Here is a 22,203-nt window from a genome sequence, read left to right as displayed (position 1 = left end):
CCCTGCTAGCAATAAATTGGGTGGCAGAAGATTTGATTACAAATAGAAATTACTTGGAAAATGATTTTGTTGCCTGAATACTCACACTTCCCAATCCCCCCCTCCTATACATAGATTGTTATTTTTATAGCCTCTCTCTAAAAGTATGAATTATTATATTCAGAATATTTTCCAGTATACTTTAACTTAGTTTGTTTATGTGCAAAGTAACAATAGACCCAAGAAATATCACTAATTTTATATATTGTAAGGCCTCCAGTCTGACTGGGCTACAATTCCTCCACTGTTCTTCTGTGAAGAAAGAGACACATGAGAATCTCAGGAAATGGAACGGAGAAAAATTCACTAGACGTGGACTTCAGTGCAGCTTTCTTCGGTTTGCCATAGACAGTGAATAAGGCTGAGTCATTTTTGTAGTATTCTGTTTATTTATAAAACTGAAATGCAAATTGTAAACAAAGCATGTAATGCAGAATTCTGTTGATAAAGATGAAATGTGACTCTTTTAGTAACTACATACAAAATTTAACTGAGATGAGTAGCTTTTCTAAAAGTACTTGATGACTGCCATTTTATAGGAACTGTCCTTGGACTCTGTCCGAAGTGGATCAGGTGTTCCCCGGAGCAGGTAACAGAAGCTGAGCACAACTGGAAGATGTTTCTGTTTGTAGTAGTCAGTTCACCATTATTTATATACCAACTAGGATAAAATGCCCTTTAAAGATATTCTGTGAAATAACTATCTTTGCTTACTAAGATGTTTACTGAGTAAATAAAAACTTGCAGACGTTTCTGGAATTAGCCATGATCTTGTAAGTAATTTTCATTATCTAGTTAGGATAGAGATGGATAAAAATACTTTATGTTTATGCTGGATTTTTAAAGAATATTTAATAGTTTTATGTTAATTATTTGAAAGTGTATTTTATGTTCTCGATTTCTAAGGATATCAATTTTTATAAGAAAAGGCATGATTTGTTGCAAGCTACACGAAAATAACTGCTTAGAGATGGAATCACGAAGCATTTTATGTCCCTTACAACAATTTGTACTTCTAGGAGAAACTAGAGCAGTGGAAATAATAGGTAAGGGTATTACTACCAAGTGATTCACCATTGAGCCAGATTATAAAAAATGACCAGTTGGAGATTTTTATTTGCTGACCAAAAAAAAAAAAAAAACCAAAAAACAAAACTTACTTCTAGATAACTCTTATTTCTAAGAACTAAGAACTAGCCATTGTACTTAACATAAAATGTACGTCATTGTTACCTAATCAGTTACTCAAACATTAATAAAAGATTTGTCTTTTTTTAATTATTTCAGTGAAATGTACCTTGAATCCATATTCTAAGAACTAACAAGTATATTTGAAGTTTTATAAGTACAATTGTTTCATAAAGTGGTATATTTTAAAAAGTAGTTTATATCCCTAATACTATCTGTGTAATAATTCCTTAATTTTGTACAGTTAGTTTTTCATTTGAAAAAAAAAACAACTTTATTTTGAACTAAATTACTAAAAGTCGTAAAAATACAATTGATTTTAAATAATGTAGTAGGTCAGACCAAACAAGTCTTGCCAAAAATTTAAACTAAGGAAAGGGTCCTAGGACTTACCATTGAAGCTAACTCACTAATCCTTGACTTTTAGCAGTGATCAGTCATATCTATTCCACAGATCAATATACTATAAGTAACAATTGAGCAACTGAGTTAATTTGAGTACTGTGTAACCCATATCCTGCATGTTTATGCTTTAATGAAAATAATTTGCTGAATTGTGCAGAGATTAATTTGTTAAATAATTTTTAAAATTTTCACTCTCTTGAGAAACCTATACTTTAAATATATGCTTCTCCAAAATAAAATTAAATAAGGTATAAAGACCCAGGTAATAACTGACCCCAATTCCTGATACATTAGCCATTTAAGAGAAGGATGTCCTCTCCTATTTCACCATGTTTCCTCTTTCTATAACAGCCTGGCGAGGTACATCATTTCTTTTCATGGAAATCCCACATGAAAGGCACAGGTTCAGACTGACATAGGAAGTTTGACTAAAACGCTGACTAGAGACTACATGGCAGATGTGGTAGTACTTACTTGAACAGATAATGCATGATTTAATGTAATAACCAGGTAGGTATATATTCTCAAGCTTTCCCATAATAAGATATTATTTGTCTTCTCTTTTTGAAGAGTATATTAAGATGTTTAACAGAAAATTCCGAATCCTAGAATAAGATGGATGAAAGATTAGGCAACAAAACATTTTTATGTTTAAATCTAATTTCTCCTCTCTAAGTACCTCTATTAACATAGCAGACTTTAGTTGTGAACGTCCTTCTAGTAAAATATAAAATATTTAATATTGAGAAACATTTGTAAATAATAGAACCTTTAAATTTCCCTAAACTTTATTATAAAACTTATAAGGAGAAATAATAATTGCTTTGTACAGCCACTGATACATTTTAACATTTGATGAAGATGTTAATTTATGGTTGGTTAGCAGTTTATGGCTGTCATTAGTTTTTCAGTTTGGCCTACATTAGAAATCTATTTTTCTTTTTTATTTTAATCTGAGACAATTATATAAAGATATGGTTATGTTTTATCTAAAATGTATCATTCTACTATAGCATTTCAAATTATTCACAGATCATAGTTCTTATATGTGCATATATGAATTTAAAAATACAGCAATAAAATGCTTGAAACAGATCATAAATTTGCTTCGTATTTTATTGCATCTCTGAATCAGGTTGAGAAGACAAGGGCAACTATGGTCTTTGAGAAAGAATTTAACTCTTTCTTCAACTGGAGACACATTCCACAGTGTGCATTATTAAGGCCAGTGTCCTCATCACACCCTGGTGTCTTGTGCGTTAGGCCCATCCACCAGTCCACCATCTATTGGTGGGGGCAAAATGCCAGCTGAGAAATCCTGTATCCCTTTGCAGTCCAATCTCTCTTCCTTTTTCTCCCTCTCTGCTTCTCCCTCTCCCCTTTCTCCCCTCTCTCCCTCCTGCTCTCTCTCTCCATCCCTCCCTCTCTCTCTTCCTCTCTGCTCAATTTTCCTCCTTTCTCCCTCTCCCTCCCTCTTTTCCCCTCTTCCTCCTCTCTTCCTCTTCCTCTCTCTGTCTCTTTCTCCTCTCCCTCCCTCTACCCACCACCATTGTTTTGCACTGTGTCAAAAGTCTCCTGGATCAATTTAAGATTAGTAATTTAGGAAAAGTGATGAATTTTAACTTAAACCTCTAGAAATGCAAGCAAAGAATTCCCCTGCCAAAATGAGAAAAAGATTTCTTTAGAGTTTAAATAGAGGCATTTCTTCAGAATTCCTGGGCTTGGCTATGTACTGCCTGGGAGCCTTGTAGTGTGACACCCCCACCCCCACCCCACCGCAGGGTGATGCACAAAGGAGAAATCCTAAAGACATTCTTAAAAGAAAGTTCAAGGTGCAGTCCTTCAGGTTTGTTTTCCATCACAAGATCCTAGAAGGTTAAAGGTCAATAGTGCCTGTAGAGAAAAGCTTGAAGAGCTAGTCTGTGGGAGTTCTGGGAAAAGGGGTGCTCAGCACTCCCAGTGTCTCAGGCAGAGTAAGAATAGCAGGTGGGCAAGGTGCTGGTAGGTCTTGTCTTCAGTTTGTCTGCAGCTTCAGGCTGGCCTCTCCTTTCTGCCTTCCACCTTGTATGTGCCTCTTATACATACTTCCCCAGGACCAGGTCAGAAACAGAACCCTTGTCACCCAGCCTAGAACTCTGATTCTGGTGACCACATCAAAGGACAGCAAGAGCCAGAGATCTGCTGGGGTAAAAAGGACTCTCGTCCTGAAAGTTGTTTCTACTTTGAAACCGAAGTTGCTGTCTCCTAGTTTTCCCACCTAATGTGCTTAGGGTTTGATTTAAAAGGCTGAGCTTAAATCAACCTGCAGCTCATTGGCTTGGCAAATCCAGGGGCATTCCAGTTATAAATGCCAGAGCAGGGCACACCAGAGACAAGCTCAATTATTTTGCCAACACAACAAAACAAAATGTTTGTTAATGTGAAGTTGCTTGGCACGTGAATAATTTAGTATGACCTGCATTTTAATTAAAATAAAGCTTATTTATGTTTCTGATGTTAGATTTTGCAATTTAATTTTATATAGTTCAGATGGTAATGGACACCACACACACACACACACACACACACACACACACACACACACACACATAAAGGAATCACATTCTCTTTAAGGGTTTGACCGGGAAGCCTCTCAGGACCAGGACTCGTTTGTTACCTTGAGCTTGCAGGAGCACTCTCGGATCTCCACTTGCTCTGCCAGGCAAAACCGACACAATGTGCTGCCAGCTGGGAAGTGAACTCTCATCATTATTTTTCAAAGTCTAGGAAGTGTATTATCCCTTTTCCTAGTGGCAATTAGTTACCATAGCATCTAATACGTAAATGTGCCCAGAGCACACCATTAACAGTTAAACGGAGGATTCAATTTAACACATGATTATATCTTTCATAAGTCATTACATTGGAAAAGTCAATGCCACTCATTCTGGAGCAGTTGAGAGTTTGGGGTCATGTAGCAATGGTTCGGTTTGGCTTCAGAGATGGAAAGTGAGAGGAAAAGGGAATTTGGTTTGTCTCTGTCCTCCCTGGTGGATTGCTGGCTGTGAGGGTGAGTAGGAGGAAACTCTAGAGGGAGAAGAATGTCAGTGCAATGCAGAGACTTGGAGGAGATTTGCATTTGCACAGACTCACCACCAAGAGAGGGAGGGAGGGAGGGATATCAGAGCATTTTGGAGGTGGTCACTCAGTACTGTAGTAATAGACAGAAAGCTAAAAGCTTCTGCTAATTCCCAGAGTTAAGTTGAAGAAAGGACCAAACTGGAACTAAAAGGTCAAGTGCAACTGTAAGTAGAAGTTTCCGAAGCAATCTGAGTGAGCAATAGGTCAACTCTAATGGGTGCACCTGGGAGCAGTGCCCCAAAAGGCCCCGAGATCAGTGAGGCTTCTGGCTAGCCTTCATACTTACTGAAGCAGGGCTCTGGGATGTCTGGCGAGGCCAAGGGCACTGGACAGAGACGACCCAAGTGCTCAGTCACCCTTTCTTACTCGGGTGCTCCAGGATGGGCAGACTTCTGGGACCACTTGTGTTTGGACCAGCTCTCTTTGAGCAGGCAGAACCTCAGAAGAAAAGTTGCCCTGAGCAGAGCTAGCTTCTCAGGAAGGGGAAAGAGTTGTCTTTTGCAGCACTGGTTTCTTGCTCCAAAAACTGCTGTTGAAGAACTTTTAGAAAGGCTGGGTTAGGGCAGAGAGAGCCATATAAATAAATCCAAGGATCTCTCTTCTGCTCTTTCAAATGTCTCAGGGTTATTGTTCCATCCATAGGATGACTAAGTCTTGGATCTGGAAAGAAGGCTGACTTGTCTGAAATTAATAAAATGAAAATAAATATCATTAACCCTGCTACATTTGATAGTGACATTTCAGCTTATCCTTACACACCTTTCTGTCCCTACTTTCACCTACTTCCATCTCTTCAGGACTAAGACCTGGAGGCCTACTGAGTAAAGGGTAGAGGAGGCATCTTTTTCCTGAAGTTTACATGTGTTATTCTTTTTAATTTTAAATAATAGTTGAACAGCACAGAGGCTGTGGAGGAAGTATTTTGAAGAGGTTTTCTTAACAATGAGAAATACTAAGCTGTAAGTCTTGCAGTAAATGTGTCCCCTACAATGTTAATATGCAAAAGAGAGAGAGAAAAAAAGGACTGGTGGTGGCTGTGGTTAATTCCTAATCAGAATGATGGACAGCAGGGCCAGAACAATACAAACTAATGGCTGTGTTGCTGATCACTTTACCCCTTGATTAAAGACACCCAATTATGGCTCAGAACAGTGTCGTAATTATGTTTCTTAATCACATCCAGGAGGTTTAATTGCCTTAACGATGTGTTTCATTAAATGAATTTAGGTATTATAGTCGACAGTTTTCATACACAGTTGTTTTCAAATTAACATAATATTAGACATCGTCATGGAAATTGTTTTAATAATCATAATTAGACGCACCCAGGCTTTGTCTGGTAAATGCTGAGAGACAGGTCTCCTGTGCCTGGGGGCTGCCCTGGTCTCTTCCCTCTCTCTACCCCCATTCCCAGACTGGGAGGGCTCCAGCTTCAAGACCCTTTGCTGTTATGTTTTCTGAAAAGTTACAGGTTCTGATTAATCTTCTTTGATGGCAAGTGGAGCAGAAAATATCCTCCCCTACCCCCCACTAAGTTTGATGGCATTTAGGGATATCTTTATGAGCTGAGGCTACACAGACAAAAACCTGTTTAGCACACTGGGTACAGACCAGACAGTGTAACTTCCTTATCACTATATCAACACTGTGGTCAGCACCACCACAGTTCCACCATAATACAGACCACACATTCTACAACAGAAGGCAATATAAATGTCCAAGTAAAAGCATGTATGTCATTCTTTAGTAGAAGCCGTGCCCAACCCAATTCAAATATCTGAAAATTTCAATGACAAGCAACTTATTGCAAGCTCTGCTATTGTGTACAATGGTATAATTCAACCAACTTGATTCTTCTATCACAGAAAGTGATTTAATTAAATCAGTGCTCAGAGAATCCAATCCATCTCTTCTTCCTGGCCTTCAGTCATTTGGAGGAAGGAATTTCCTTAAGAACTTTAAGTAAACTCTATCCACTTCGGTGGCCCCTTGAATAGACATCAACATCACACAAATGGAAAAGAATTTCAGGGACATCATGGCCTTCTAAGTTCATGCCCATGGCCCCAAACTCTGGAATTCTTCTGGGTCCTATCACTGACCCTGATCATCACTCTTTCATGGTAAGGCTCAGCTGCTGTCCTTTTAGCAAGCAAATAAGAGAACTCTGGCTACTCCTAGTTATGCACCCCTGAAAGACTTTAGTTCCACCTTCTCTGACACTCTTCCTTTTTGTTACCTTTCAAGAAAAGAGTAACACAGAAAAGAGATTATTCCTTCCACAAAGCACAGCATGATAAAATGTTTGATCAAAATACTTTAATAAAGATTCTTTCTGACATAGATACACATACAAATGGTCTTACATAGCTGTCATTGTCTGATTGACCTATTTAATATATATTTATATATATATATGTATATATCATTCTTTTATACATCCAAAGCCCACCACCAGAACCACCAGAACTCCCAACTCACCATCCAATCTGACAAACTGAAGTCATATTATCTGCAAGGAGTGGAAAATAGCAGGACTCCCTTAAAAAAAAAAGTTTTCTTGATTTTCATAGAATGGAAAGGCAGGCAAATAGCCATGCAAACTAAAACTGAAAGCTCACTTTGGGTAAATAGCTTCTTGCTCTCCTTTACTTTTATTTTATTCCTTTTTATTTTTTTTTTTAGAAAAATAACAAAGGATTTCACACCATAGGCAAATCAAACCAGTCTTTAAACTTAAATAATTCTCCACAGTTAAAATAACTTATGTAGTACATATATTTTAAAAGTAATTAAATTAGACCTTTTAAAAATGCACAGCACACCCTGGAAAAAAATATTTGCTAAGCATGTTCTTACTTACATAGGAGCTATTGCTGTGATGTTTTTTTTTTCCTTTTGGAATGCAAATAAGTCCCCTTTCAAAAAAGAGATCAATTAATTCATCAATTAAGAATACAGCTTTCCTGTAATTTTTGGACTAAAGCAATTTATTAAAGCTCAATTTAAATACAGGGATGATGCAACTGAAAATATCCAGGTGACCTTTCATAAACCTAAGCAGCTCAGATACATTAATATTCCTCTTCATACTTGTTGGCAAATAAACCTTTAAACACTTGGCACACAGTATAAGTTAATCTATAAAACAGAATTTTAGAGGCATTAAAAAAAATCTGCACATAAGACCCATGACCTTAACACATGATAAATACTGTTGATATGGAAGGGTCATTGAAGAATAACAAATAAATACCATGAATTGTTAATACATCATTGCAGGGTTGAAAGTAACAAGGTGCACATAAATATCTTTAAATGCAATTCTTTCAGCCACAGTTTTTCATATCACTCTCGCCAAAACTTTGAGCCTGTTCACAGAATTAAAGTTCAGAGACAATAAAAAATACAAGTCTTTCATAGCAACATGTCTACCCCACCCCGCACTGAAATCAGTCTACATTTCAAGTTAGCTCCTGGCTCAGAATCAAAATTTATGTTCAAGTGCCCTTTCTGATTTGTCTGAATGAATATTCCGTCCCACCTGCCTGCCAACCCTGGACTCCTTCTCTCCTTTCTGCACTAACCAAGTTCACAATTATTAGTACGATTAGTGTTTTGCTATGCAATATTCTCCACCTTAATAACCAAGCACTACTCTCAACTTTTCTTTTCACCTTTAAAGAAAACTCGGCTTCCTCGCCGCCATCAATGCTGCCACCAAAGTTGCCACTTTTCTGAGAAAAAAACCAGACACCCATACTCCATCCCAACTCCACCTCCCTCCTCCCTCCCTCCCCACCCAAAGACGGAGATTCTGGGGATGTCAAGGCTAACAGTCCCGTTTGTCTCTGACACTTCTCAGTCTTGCCTCTGCTTATGCTTGCTCTGCAAGTGCTTCACAACTCCGAGAGAATCAAAATAAAAGGGGTGGGAGCAGCTTTTTGCTTTTCTTTAGCTTTTGGGTCGGTCTTGTGTGTTTAAGGCTTCTCCGTGCACTGTTTGCAGAGGCTGGAAGAGACGCTGTTGAACAGGGCGCACTTCTCCGGGCAGGAGGCGGCGGGGGGCAGCCCAGCGCTGAACGGGTAGCCGGCCGCCTGCTCGTAGGCGCCGAGCGCCGGGTGCAGGGCAGCGGCTGCGGCCGCGGCCGCCGCCGAGCTGGGCAGGGAGGCTGCGGAGATGGCCTGGCCCTGGTTGAGGTAGGCGACGAGGCGTCGCATCTCCTCCAGGGCCTGTGCTTGCATAAGGATGTAGTTCTTGGCGAGCAGCAGTGTGGCGATCTTGGAGAGCTTCCGCACGGAGGGGCTGTGCGCGTAGGGGATGACCGCGCGCAGCTCGTCTAGCGCGTCGTTTAGGTCGTGCATCCGCCGGCGCTCCCGAGCGTTGATGTTGAGCCGCAGCGCCTTCTGCTCTTTGGATTTCTTGCTGCTGCCCCCGCCGCCGCCGCTACCTCCGCCGCTAGCCCCGCCGCCGCCTCCGCCGCCCGGGCCCCCCGGGGGAGCGCCGGCGCCGCCGTGGAGGTGGGCGTTGGAGCAGCCCTCGGCCGCTTTGGCACCGCCGCCCCCCGCGCCCGGGGAGGCCCTGGGGTCGGCGCTCCCGGCTCGCAGAACCAGCTCGCAGCGGCCGTCGCTGTCGTCGTCGGGGCTCTGCTCGCCGCCGCTGCTCTCGGCCACCGAGGCTCGGCTCGCGCTCTCGCCGTACTTGAGGCACAGGGCTGCCCCGGCCGGAAGGCTGCTCAGGCTGGGGTCGCCCCCGACGCCGGCCGAGCCCACGAGCAGCCCCGGGACGCTCACCCCGCCGCCGCCTCCCGCGCTGCCACCTCCACCTCCACCTCCAGGCGGCGGCAGCAGCAGCCCTGCCCCCTCGGGGTCAGCCGGCTCGAAGCAGCCCAGGGGCGACGAGGAGGACGACGCCGGGCGTTCCCGAGGCGGCGGCGGCGCCAGGGTCAAGTCCATGCCCGGGGGCGTGGAGCGGAAAGCCGCCTCCAGGCGCTTGCTGGTGGAGGCGCTCAGGCTCTTGTGCAGGAAGAGGTCGTCTTCGCCCGCGGCCGCCGCGCCTAGGTGCAGCCCGCGCTCCATGGTCCGGTGCCGGCGCGGTCCGGGCCCGCCGCACCCGCACCCGCCGCCGCCTCCCGGCCTCGGGACTCAGGCGGCCTGGCAGTCGCACGCGAGCCTGGCTCCGGGGCTGGGGCGCGCGTGGCCCCGCTGCTGCCAGCAGCCCGCTCCCCTTCTTTCTTTTTCTTTTTCACCTTCCCCCGCGCTCGCCGCCTCCTCTTCTTCTTCTTCCTCGTCTCCAGCCGACGGTGCCGGCTGCTGGGGCTCACCATGGGCCGCGGCCCCGCATGGTGGGAGGGTGGGCGCAGAGGGAGTGCAGCCGCTGCCGCTCTGAGCCCTGCCCCGCGCCTCCTCTCCGCACCGTTTATCTTGCTTGGATTCACCTTCAGGAGATTTCCGGACCCATCAACCAGCCGCTGCCACAGACGGGGGAGTCTTTTACATCATTATCTCTGAGTAGGTTATTATGAAGAAGACTCGCCTGTTGGGACAGCGCTTTCTACCCAATCAGGTTAACGTTTTAATTAATAGGATTAAAACGGTAACAAACAATCGCAGGCGCTATCTGGCCGCGAGTCTGAATAGTTTCATTTCCCAGGTCTGAAGACAGGCAGCAGCTAGAGCTTTATAAAAGGCGCCTGCTCCATTATTCTGCCTGCCATCTGTATACACAGCTTAGCGCATATGTTTGCAAGGCGCTGGGTCCTGTTAGTAACCCAACAACTGCCTTTAGCTTGACATGTGTGGCGACTTTCACTCATCAATGAGCACACTAAAAGCCCTACTTAGAGCCGAGGATGTTCTTTGCTCCTTCAGCAAATTGTAGATCGGCTGCGAAACCTGGGAGTCCCGTGAAAAGCAGACGCCCCCACCCACTGCACCCCACCCCCACTGCCCTTCCCTACGCTGCTGTCTCAGCTTGTGCTAAATTACCCTCCCAGGCGAGAATTACACTCTACCCCTGCATATAGGATGAAGAGGATCTGATTTTGGAGGAGAGACTGTCGGGGGAAGGTGGTGTTCAAGCTGTCTTACCCAAAATTCACTGTAGATTTTCAGCTAGTAAGATAGCAAAACCCTCATCCTCCCAGCATGCTGCCCTCCCCCTCTGCCCATTTCCTATCCGGATGAAAAAGAAAAAGAAAAAAACAAATGATAAAACAAGATGAAGATCAAAGTGATTATGCTTTTGGCTTATTAAAAGTAATTAGAGGAAGGGGTGGGGTGCTTTTGCAGTGCACTTTTGTAGAGCTGCTAAAACATAAAGTACACAATTTCCTAAACAGGGAGAAACTGGTTTCTCCAACTTTCAACAATAAAATGCAGGTGCATCAGAAGAGCCCACACCAGAAGTCAAATCTTTTCACACCCCAAGTGGGGGCATGTGTAGTATAAGCAGAAAAAGCAACTGTCACAGCCAGATAACCCTACGGGGACACAGGATTTACCTGGCTTGTACCTGGAGGGCTAGATAAGTGAAGAACTGCAAGAACAAGTGCCCCTGTCTGAATGGGAAATGGTACATGCGGTCCTCTGGCTCCTGACTTTGGTCTTTTTGGTATTTAGCAGCTGATTTTCATCCTTTTGACCTATTGTCTTATGAAAACAGTATTTCCCGACACCTCCGACAATTCTTTCTTGTGTGGCAGAATTACTGAAGGTTGTGTAGTTTTTGGTTTCTCTGGTTTCATTAAAAACCTTTTAATTGTGGGTTTCAGAGTTGGCCCCAGGTGTTGGACTCTTTTCATTACATTTTCCTCTAATGTGATGAAATTCTAATTCTCTCCTTACCATATGGTTAAATTTCCCCACTGAGAATTAGTTGAAAAAGGAGAAATAATCTATTAATCTCTGTAATAGATTCACAAATGAGCTTCTCTACAGAACCTGTTTTTGAATGGTAATATCTGAGCAGTTGAATGCCTTATCTAAAAAGGAAGATTGAGAGCCACACCAAACTATACGCATTTTCACCTGGAAGGGATGAAAAGGGGCCCAGGCTATCTTGCCAAAACAATTGCCTGACATCCAGTCTCCAGGGCACCAAGACGCTAAGCAGTCCTGGTGCATAACCTAGACTCCTGCCCTTCTGTTGTATTGGATCCCAGAACAAATGGGCTGTAGACAGCTCCCTTGCTGGGAGCCCAGGCAGGTGCATCTGAAGATGCATCTCTCTGGAGATATGAAGACTACTAGACCTGTGGGGTGTCCCCTAAATCTCTGCTAGCCTGGCTCCTTCCCTCCCTGGTGCTAGTAGCTGTTAACCTCTCCCTTTAGGAAACTAAAGACGGGCTAGTATTATTGTTTTCCAATTAGCAGTTTTGTTTTCACTGGGAAAATAAATGAAGGTTCTCTATAAATATAGGTGAGTCCTGTGTGCCTGATGATGCCAACAAAGCAAAGTCTTGGAGCTAAAGGAGGATGAAGTCTAGCACTGCTGTGGCTCTGGGCAGGATGACTATGAATCCCCTGCCCCTGATGCTTGACTTAATTCTCCATTCAGCTTGCCTTCTGCGTAGGCTGGAACATTCCTCAAGACTCCTGAACTCTTACAGTGGGCACTTGAAGGGCATAGGATTTGCCACACTTGGGTCTGGTGGAAGCCCAGGTTTAGGGTTGGGTGCTCTGAGAGGTGGGGTGGGGATGGGGATGCCAGAGGGGGGCTGAAGGGTTAGGGTGGTAGAACAGGGGTGACACCAGAGGTTGCCCATCCCAGGTAGACAGCAGACCTTCACAGGATGTTGTTTTTGCTTTTACCCAGACAATTCAGTCCTGAGGGCAGCTTTCCTCCGTTCTCAGGCCCACCTCTGCGACCTCTTTGCACCCCCACCCTCCCCCTTTTCACAACAATCCATACCTCTGGAACAAACTTTCATTCAATTTTATTTCACTCAGTAGGAGCCAAACATTACATTCTTTTGCGAGTCCAGAAAATCCTCCCTGTCTCCCCGGAGGAGGTGACTGCTACAAGTTTTACTTTTAAAAAAACACCAGAGAATTTATAGAAGCTCTAAACCTGGTTATAGAAGCTCTTCAACAGTTAGGGAATGGTCTTTGAGATTTGTGCATTCATAAACTTTTGCTGATTGCTTCTGCAAAGTAGTCAGACACCTAACGCTGTGTTTATTTCACAGGGCAATGAAAACACATCTGCCCCGGTGTTGTCAGGTTCAAGCGTCCCCAACCCTAAGTCACGGCCTTAGCTTGCATTTCCTTCTTGGGTGGGCTGCTTAGGTTAGATCCCAGGGCAGGGCTGGCCTGAGCTGCGCCCTGAGGGCGCCCAGACGCTGGAGCTCCGCGAATTTGTGCACCGGAACTTTGTTCAGCCAATAGAGAAAGGGCCCGAGGCGCCGGGTGTAACAGGCAAATTGAAAAAGGTAGCGAAAGGAAAGTCAAACAAACAGCCTCCTTTTTGCTCGGGTGGTATGAGGGTGGGAAACCACTGAAGGCCAATAGATGACCCACAGATGACCCGTTAGAGCTGTACCTCAGGAAGGAAATCGTGGCACGGCAGCTTCCGAGAAGGGTACTAAAAGTCTCCGAAGTAGTTGATGGACAGAAGACACAGGGGCTGTCCTCCACCAGCCCTGCCCACCTGAAGTCCTCTAGGGTAGCTCGTGCCACTGGGGGGAACACCCAGTCCTGTGCCCCTGGTGTTGCGCTGGTGACTCAGTGAGGCCCCTTAAACAGCACATCAGGAAAGAAACTATTTGCAACGGAACTTTGGTGCACTCGCTCCAGAGCACGCTGCCTAAAAATAAAAAAAGATTTGTTATTGCCAGAGGGAACACACCTATGGGTTTGAAACGACTTTAAAATATTCAGCAAGCAGCCACTGCCTTGAAATTGGAACACTGTTTCAGACCAAAGACGTGTTAAGGTTATATTTAATTTTCTTAGATACTATACAAATATTTGCTTAAATTTTGAAATAAAAGACCAAATAAAATCATAAAGGAGCACAATCTACTGTTGAAGCGCAAAGGTAAAAGTACCTCTGTTATTTGTATAGCTCTGATAAAGTAATTATCTGCTTCTCTACATTAAACAGTTAAAAGTCTGGGTTTCTGTAACTGTGTTTTCTGAGAGGAAGAACTGCGTTTGGGTGCTTTCAATCTGTGTGTATGAGAACATTTTAAAAATAAAAACAAAGTTTGATAAAAATAAGGTCAATTCTAACTTGGGCGCTCTTCTGAAATGCGAATTTCTTTTGAGCCATAGGATCCGCCCCCGAGCCCTCCTACTCTCCAGCCCCAGCGCTTGAGTCTATAGCAAAGTTCAAACCTGGGCGTCCGCTGGGGGACTTCTCTGAGAAACAGCCAACTAACTGTAGGCGCTGCGGTCTCAGTGGCCTCTAGCCGGTCGTCCAGCGCACAGGAGCTGGCGCGCCCGCAGGGCCGCAGGCACAGAGCTCCGGATCTCCCTCCAGCCCTAGCCTAGAGCACCTAGACCTTAGAGGGGCGCTGGCCTCCTCCACCCTGCGTTGTCTGGTGACTGCCGGGCCACCTTAAAATCTGAGCAGTCAGGGAGGCTGGCTGTAGGGTTCACTGTCCTACTCTCCTGACAAGTTAGGAGGCCGAGATCTACTCTGTGGCAGAAGTGTGCCAGCCCCTTTAAACCCCAAGGTTAAGCTTTTTGGCGCCAGTATTTTCTTAGCTTCTTCTGAAGTCCTACGGAGTTTTCCGCAGAGACGCGGCGTCCACGCGTGTCGGGGGACTGGCTGGGCCGAGGAGCAGGGCAGCGAAGAAGAAGCCGAGGCCAGCACACCTGCAGGAGCTGGGGCGGTCCTGGCGGTGCACCCGAGCTCAGCCTCCGGGTGTCTGCCCTTCCCAGGATCTCCACCCTGAAAAAGTGGGAATTTATTGGAAGTTTTTGTAGGAAATTTTTCCTAATCATTTTAAAGAAAGGAAGTCGAATCTCACTACTGTTTGCCGACAAGTTTGCCAATGTTGCGGAGGCGCAAAAGACAAACTCTTAACCCCTGATAAGGAACCTTCTCAGTTGTGCGCAAAATATTTCCAGAGCCCACCACGAAGGGCTCACCTGTCTCCTTCCTTATTTTTTCCTACTCTTGGTTATTTTTAAGGCCAGGTGTCACTGCTGAAATCTCTGGCAACGTTATGACATATGCGGGTAAAGACAGTGAAAAAGAAAGAGTTCGTGGATAATCCACGCCGGTCTTCAGTGTGGGGTCATACTCTTAGGGGCTGATAGAACGTAGTTGAGTTACACTTTTACTCCTCAGAGAATGTTATCTATATGAGTCTTAAAAATTTCTTTAAAAATTGAAATTTAAAATTAATCGAATAGAGAATTGAACATATTTAACGCTCTCCGAATGTGCAAAAACGTGGGGGGAAAAATCCTAAAAAGTCAGAGTTGGATGTTGGAAGTTTAACTCAGTGATTTAAAACCCACAGCGCCATCTACTGACAATGAAGAGTATATCGAGGTGGATGATAATACTTAAAAATACTGAACATGAAATAATGTATTCATGTGAGAGACCCAGTTTTACACCTCGAAAGTTATTTAATGATAGGTTGACTACGGTTAGAACATTATCTAGACGTTTATGATCATTACAAGTTGTCACACAATGCTGAAAGCGAATTTTGTAAATAGACACTTGTGTATTTACCCACAGATTTTATCTATTTAGATACAATATAGTTATTATGCTGCGTACTTACGATAAAATACATTCTTTAATTTATAATAGACTGTTAATCTGATGGAATAAGTGAAGGCAAGGTTAACTTCCAAATAGATATTTGGACTATTCATTTATACAGAAGATAATTGTAACATTTCGGCTTTCAAGAATTGGCCAATGAAAAGCCAGCATTCAATCAATGTTCAAACACCCTAATCATTCAAACATTTTCTTTGTATATGGATATTTTAATGGAAAGAAGGTTCTCTGTTATTTTTATGATATTTACCATGTGCATCAGAAAAGAGAACAATGTGAAATGACCCACTGACCCATAACTGCTGCTGCTTCTTTACTGCCTTTAGTAAATAGTCGGAGCTTCTTTTTCTCACTGACTCCTCATTTTCTTAACAATTTATTGATCATTTATCTTTACAGAGTAAAGAATTTAGGTTTTTGGCTCCTTAAATGTGGTCTGAGGACAAGTAATTTGTCAAAAACTTAGTTGCATATAACAAAGCCATAGACAATGTTTCGATGAATTAAATGTTTCTAAAGTTTTGAGTATTTTTTACAGCTTTTACCCTTTCATAAATAAAAAGAAAGTGCAGTAGAACTTACAGGATTTTGGTTGTAACTCAGTGACAGGACATTAGTTTAGCATGTGCAAAAGAAAAATAGAAACAATGCAAATAAAAAATACAATCCCCCACTATGACCAAGGGCTTGAAATACAAGTAAAAGTAGACATGATTTTTTGGTGTACAAAATATTATGAATATCCTTCAAAAATATTGTAGCTCAAACAGACAAATGTAAATGTCATTACAGTTGAAAGATTAATTTTATTTGATAATTAAAGTGAAGATCTATTAAGCCAAATATTTAGACTCATTTACTCTGTCAATGGAAGAGTTCCTGCTTGAAAGAAATTTGATTATATATAGGAGAAACCAGATAAACAGATGGCTAGTTAGAGAGCTTGTCACAATTAAAATTTGAAATTTAGCATGGATAAATTTGACACCTTCTCAAATATTTTTGATGAGGTCATTTGATCTATTCTAGCAAAGCAGTATTACTGCATATAATCCTTTACACTTACGCTTAAGAAACGTTCAACTTGGCTTTTCTGTTATTGTATTTGGCAGAAAACTACCGATTGAATTGTCTACTTTGGGAAAAAGCACACGCACAAGTTGGTGCTATATTTACACAATAGTGTGAAATTATTGTAAAAAGAAAGTCAGCAGCTGCAAAGAATCGTGACAGCAATGTCATAGTACACAAATAACATTGTTTAAAGCGAGGTTCTTTTCTGTCCTTGCAGGACACCATCTGACACTGTTGTTGGATGGCAAACCCAGTACTCTCCCATGTGGATGGTGGATGTTAGGATGTGTGTGGCGTGGAGCCAGGAAAGCTAAGATCACAACTAACTAAAAAAAGTCTTGGGCTACAGGTGCTTCTGTGAACAAATAAACAAAAAAGCCATTCCACTGTTATGATAGATGCAAGTTTTTCAGAAAGATTATCTTGTAAACCATAGAATAAAACAGTTTTACTACCTTTGGCTGCTTCCAGTAGTTTCAAGAATGGGCAGGGGTGGAGAAGGAGGGGGGAGGCACAGAGGGAGGGAAGGAGGACATCAGAAAGAAGTGAAGCACTGGAAAAGTAAAAGATTTGAAGGCCGTGAATGCATTTAGTGTGTGTAGAGCATGTGGAAAGTACTTGTCTCATAAACATACAGTCTGCTCTTCTTTTTAGAAAAGTTTGTGAATTACTTTTTTACATATGTCAAACTTGATTGCATTGCTCTGTAATTGTTTAACAAAGTCTGAGTAGGAGTAGAAGAAATAGCAAATCTGCAACAGAGTAACTGTAATATTTGTCCATTTCCTTTATCTTACTTAGTTTCAGAAGAAAAATGAGCCTCTTAGTCATGTACATATATTCTAACTATCCCAGGGTGCTAACTGCAATTAGAAAGAATTTTGTATAAAATAGGATGACATGTGAATTTAATGTTAATGCTATCAGCCTCTCTAGTTTTCTTAAAGCAGTTCAGTCACACCTTGTTATCATTGTAGGTTAATATTTGGTTAGTGTTTTTGTAATACAACTTAGAGGTATTGACAAGTTTTAGAGAGTCTTTCACTGTTTGGACAATGTGTATGACTCATGGGAGCAAGAGTCATAGTTGTTTTGACGTTCTACACTCAAGGAATAGGCCCATGACTCCTTCTCTCTCCTGTTACAAATACCTGTATTGCTCTTTTGAGGAATGTTTGCTTCCTTTTTGCTATCTTAAACTCAATGAATTTGTCTCTATTTTGTTACAAAATAGTCACTCTAGTGTAATTTGATGGGTGTAACTGGTATCTGGATAGAGAGACACCTGTGGAGTTAGCCCAAAGCAGGTAGTTAACTTGGGTATCCCATGTTTCTATCCTTTACAATAGGGGCCAGCCAGATAGCTCAGTGATCTAAAGCGCCTGCTTAGCCATGCTTAGACAGGCTCAGAGGACCACAGTTCAATCCCCGGCAACACATGCTACGCCAACCCCGCCCTCAGGGCAGGCTGAGCTGGCAAAAAAACCCTCACTGCTATCCTTTACAATAACCTCCTATTCCAAGGCATCCAGGTGTGGGGAGTGTGCTTTTCAGTTTAGTGACACTTTGTAAATTAATGATAATATTATTTTTTTCCTTTTTCTACATCATCAATATAAAAGGTTTGTTGTTATTATTACTATTATTATTTATTTATTTATTTATTTATTTAGTACAGGACCTACAGGGTCTCACTACACAGATCAGACTCATAGTGATCCTCCTGTTTTCAGCCTCCCAAGAGCTAGGATTACAAGCATGCAATACTGGGTGCGCACCCAATCTCAATCATTCTCAGTGTGCCCCAGCTGGGGATCAAATCCTGGTCCCTACATCTGCCTAAGTAGGCACTTTTAATCCGCTGATCTATGTGGCCAGCTCTAAGTCTGTGAATTTAAATCTGTTATTAATCTTACTGTGATAATTACATCTTTCTTCTAGTGGTTCAATATATCAATGCCGTTATTATTTCTACTGTTGATGGTACATCAGACAGTTTTCAATTCAATGGATAGTGTGTAGTTCAAGAAAGCCAATTTGAATTAATCTCTTAATGAAAGGTTTATGGAGACAATGTATGTCCTATGTATAAATTTATCACACATCTTGCCTGCCCTAATTTACTAATTTAGTTACTTTTATCTGGAAAGTTTATTAGATGTGTTTCACTTTTAAATAGCAGCTATCACTTGCCCGAGGAGTCACTATTCTGTAAAAACTTGAAGGTAATTTCAACTGAAATTTTATTTATTGTTGGAATTAAACTTAAATTTAATTATTAGAGTTAAATTTAAATCTCTTAAACTAATGGAACTATAACACTATCTAGGAATAGTTTTTATAGACCCTTTGTAGAATTACTTTTCTCAGCAAGAGTATATCCAAGGGATTTCAAATGTTGATACATTTAAGATTGTAAAAAGCCACTGAAATTCTTGTTCTGTGAAGAAAAAAGAAATCAATAAAGTCATAACACAAATGGCAGACTGGGAGGAATTATAACACATCAAGCACAAATAGTTTTTTGAAAACTAGAAGTTATCTACTGGAAAAATAGAGAAAATTTAATTAGAAGATATATAAATGTTCAAAATGATTTAAAATATTGAAGACCATCAATAAAAAGAAAAAAACAAACTAATACATTTAAAAATAGATCAAATTTTATTTTTATTTTATTTTATTTTTTGTGTTTTAGAAAAGGGTCTACAGGGTGTTCATGGTCTCACTACTAGATTGGACTCATAGTGATCCTCTTGCTTACAGCCTCCCAAGAGCTGAGATTACAGGCATGCACCACCACGCCCAGTCCCAATTGCCAACTCAGTGAGCCCCAGGGGCAGGACTGGCAAGACAGGCCTGGGGATCAAACCTCTGGCCCCTGTACCTGCTTGCAGGCACTTTAATCCACTGACCTATTTGGCCAGTCCTAGATCAAATTTTAAAAATGACAAATTCATAAGAAAATGTTGTAGTAAAAATTGGTACAAAAAATTGAGGAAGAAAGATGTTTGAAGTCCAATATCTAAGAATCCATCTTATAGAAAAAATGACTTCAGGATGTATAATTAGATATCAAAGAATTTTTTTTCTTTTTCTTTTTCTTTCTTTCTTTCTTTTTTTTTTTTTCAGTACTGAGGATTGAACTCAGGACCTGGTACTTGCCAGGCAAGTGCTTATTATGTTGAGCTATCTCCCCAGCTTAGATATCATAGAATTTTCTTACAGGGCAGCAGATACAACAAGCAAATAGTCATAAATTATTTTGCCTCCAATTTATAAAATAATATGCTGCTATAAATATAAATTGTTATAGATAAATCTTTATAAAAAATGACCTTGAAAGACACTTCTAATGCATAATTAAGTTGGAAAAGCAAAATGGCAAACGTAATATGGTCATGTTTAGTATTTAAATAAAATACAAGTCCCTTCACGGCATTCTGATGGTCTGTGCAGGACATGGTGGGTCCCTGAGCACAAAACTTCAGATTTGTTTGGAACTTAAGCCCATCCATGATGAGCTGTGCTGACAGGAATTAAAAATCTGCATCCCGTCTTTGTGGCTCTAGTGGAGCCTGAACCAGCTTCCTGCTGCTGGAGTGAGAATCGGTGATGAGCACAACCAAGGCCAGCAAACCTGAGCTCAGGAAGGAGGCACATCTGGTAGCGGTAATTCAACATCATAGGTCAGTTGGGAGAAAAGTGGTGCTTTTCTTTATTTGAATGTAATATGGGGTTGATCATAAATAATAGAGGCCAGATGAAAGGTTCTGCCATCGTAGGCACAGTTGTAAATCAAAGAAACAAACCCATTAACAATTGTCTTCCCCCATTTTATTTATTTCATTATTTTGATGGGCGGATACTAATGGGGAAACAGTCTGAACCCTTAGTGAACAGCTAACCTGTTTCCTTCTGGGAATGGAGATGGAAGGTCACTGGTGAAATGTTTTATAAATTTCTTTAAATAACACAAATGGAGAGATTATGGATGGAATATATCTACCGTATCTTAATGCACTTTTTTCAATGAACAATTGAAAAAACTAACAATTAAAAAAAATCTTAAGTTTTTTGTTAACATCATGTGATCTAAAAATTGAACTGGGGATTTAGCTCAGTGGACTTGCTTCGCATGTGCAAGACTAGGGTTCAATTTCCATATTTTCAATAGATCTTTTGTTCCACTGTTCATTTTTTTCTCCATTTAAAAATATTTAAAGTAGTTTTTCTGATTCTAAATACTAGATCAGCAAAAGTTTACCCTAAAATTTCATCACCTTAAATGATTTCATGTTGTTTTGTTAAAGAATGTGCATAAAATATAATGATTTTTTATAGTTTAATTGCAGATATGTCATTATTTATTAAATTTCTGGAGAAAATTTATGCCATTAAAGTCACAATGAATCATTGCTGAATTTAAGTAAAGAATAAGTGCATCCACATTAAGCCACTTTGTGTTCATATTTTAATATAACCACAAAACTTCTATTTTAAATAGCAAAAGCAATATAGATTTTGAGGGAGCAAGAATTTTTTTTCTTTCACAAAATAATGTTGGGGTAGGATTTTTCTCTTCTGATCGCCTTACATGTGTTTGTATTTTAATTTGTCCACATCTCCTGGCTCCGAAGTGAAAAAACAATGGTTTTTGCCTTCGAGGTTACTAACATTCTCAGTTTAATCTTTCAGGGACTGTTATGTGCCAGTTACACTCAGATGTCTGATTGTCAGCTTTATATCGCAGAAAGCATTCCCTGCAATTCAGGTACAGTAAAGTGTCTAGCTTCCAGATAGCCTCTGTGTACTATATAACTTTTATAGTCATTATAAAAAATAATTTATTGAAAAAACTTAAACCTTTTCCAACTCAAGTGACTTTTGATTTAAAAGTCCATAATCCTGCTTATGATAATCAGTTATGGTAGTTTTTTTTTTCCTGAATTAAGTTTGCTGTCTAGATTACAAAGTTTAGAAAATAAGAAAGTAACACATCATTTCCCAAGAAAACAAAATCGATGCTCCATTTTTTAAACCATTATTTGCTTTAGATCCACATTTAATACAGGGCCTAGAGAAATTTCCTATTCCTTGTGTCATATTTTTCCTCTTTTATATATTTTCACTTTATTTGAACTGCAACATAGCCAAGACTACAATATATTAAGCCTCACTAAACTATGATTATTTATTAAAATACTTTGTTGGGTAAAATTATGAGAAGCAACTTAAGCTATTAACAGTAACATTAGACTTTCAGAATGACAATGAACTATTAAAAGAATTTTAGGAGGTTATTTAAAGGTGATGGCACAGGCAACAAATCTCTGTGAACACTTAACTGCAAAGGCTCTAAAGATATAAACTCTCTATATCCTGTGATCTGAATTTGCAGGCACTGTGCTGACAGTGTTATTTCCTATGCACACGGAGGTAGCTGACAAGATCAATGTGTCCTGTGCAACCTTAGTCACTACGGTCAGGAACTGCATCTCTTTCTTGAAAGGTGCACTTCTCTACCTGTGAGTTGCTTTGTTACCTAGACTTTGGGCATTAAAATGAAATCACTGCTTTCTCAAATGCAAATGCAAATAACACTAAGCTATTTTTATATTTGCCAAC

At 41.1% G+C, this 22,203-nt stretch overlaps 1 protein-coding gene across 1 annotated transcript; it reads right to left on the bottom strand.

The window, feature by feature from the left end:
- Nucleotides 1-8,562: 8,562 nt before the first annotated feature.
- Nucleotides 8,563-9,875, bottom strand: Bhlhe22 (basic helix-loop-helix family member e22). The gene has a single exon (XM_004642363.2). It carries the CDS (start codon nt 9,828-9,830, stop codon nt 8,733-8,735), a length of 1,098 nt encoding a protein of 365 aa, XP_004642420.1. The 5' UTR covers nt 9,831-9,875; the 3' UTR covers nt 8,563-8,732.
- Between the last annotated feature and the right edge of the window lie 12,328 nt (nt 9,876-22,203).

The sequence above is a fragment of the Octodon degus genome, unplaced genomic scaffold, assembly GCF_000260255.1.
Source record: "Octodon degus isolate 3935 unplaced genomic scaffold, OctDeg1.0 scaffold00152, whole genome shotgun sequence".
Taxonomy (NCBI): Eukaryota; Metazoa; Chordata; class Mammalia; order Rodentia; family Octodontidae; genus Octodon; species Octodon degus.
The sequence above is the reverse complement of the archived record's forward strand: the minus strand, read 5'-3'. Positions and strand labels throughout refer to the sequence as shown.

Coding starts and splice junctions, on each gene's coding strand:
- Bhlhe22 (XM_004642363.2), bottom strand. CDS start 9,830: ATGGAGCGCGGGCTGCACCTAGGCGCGGCGGCCGCGGGCGAAGACGAC.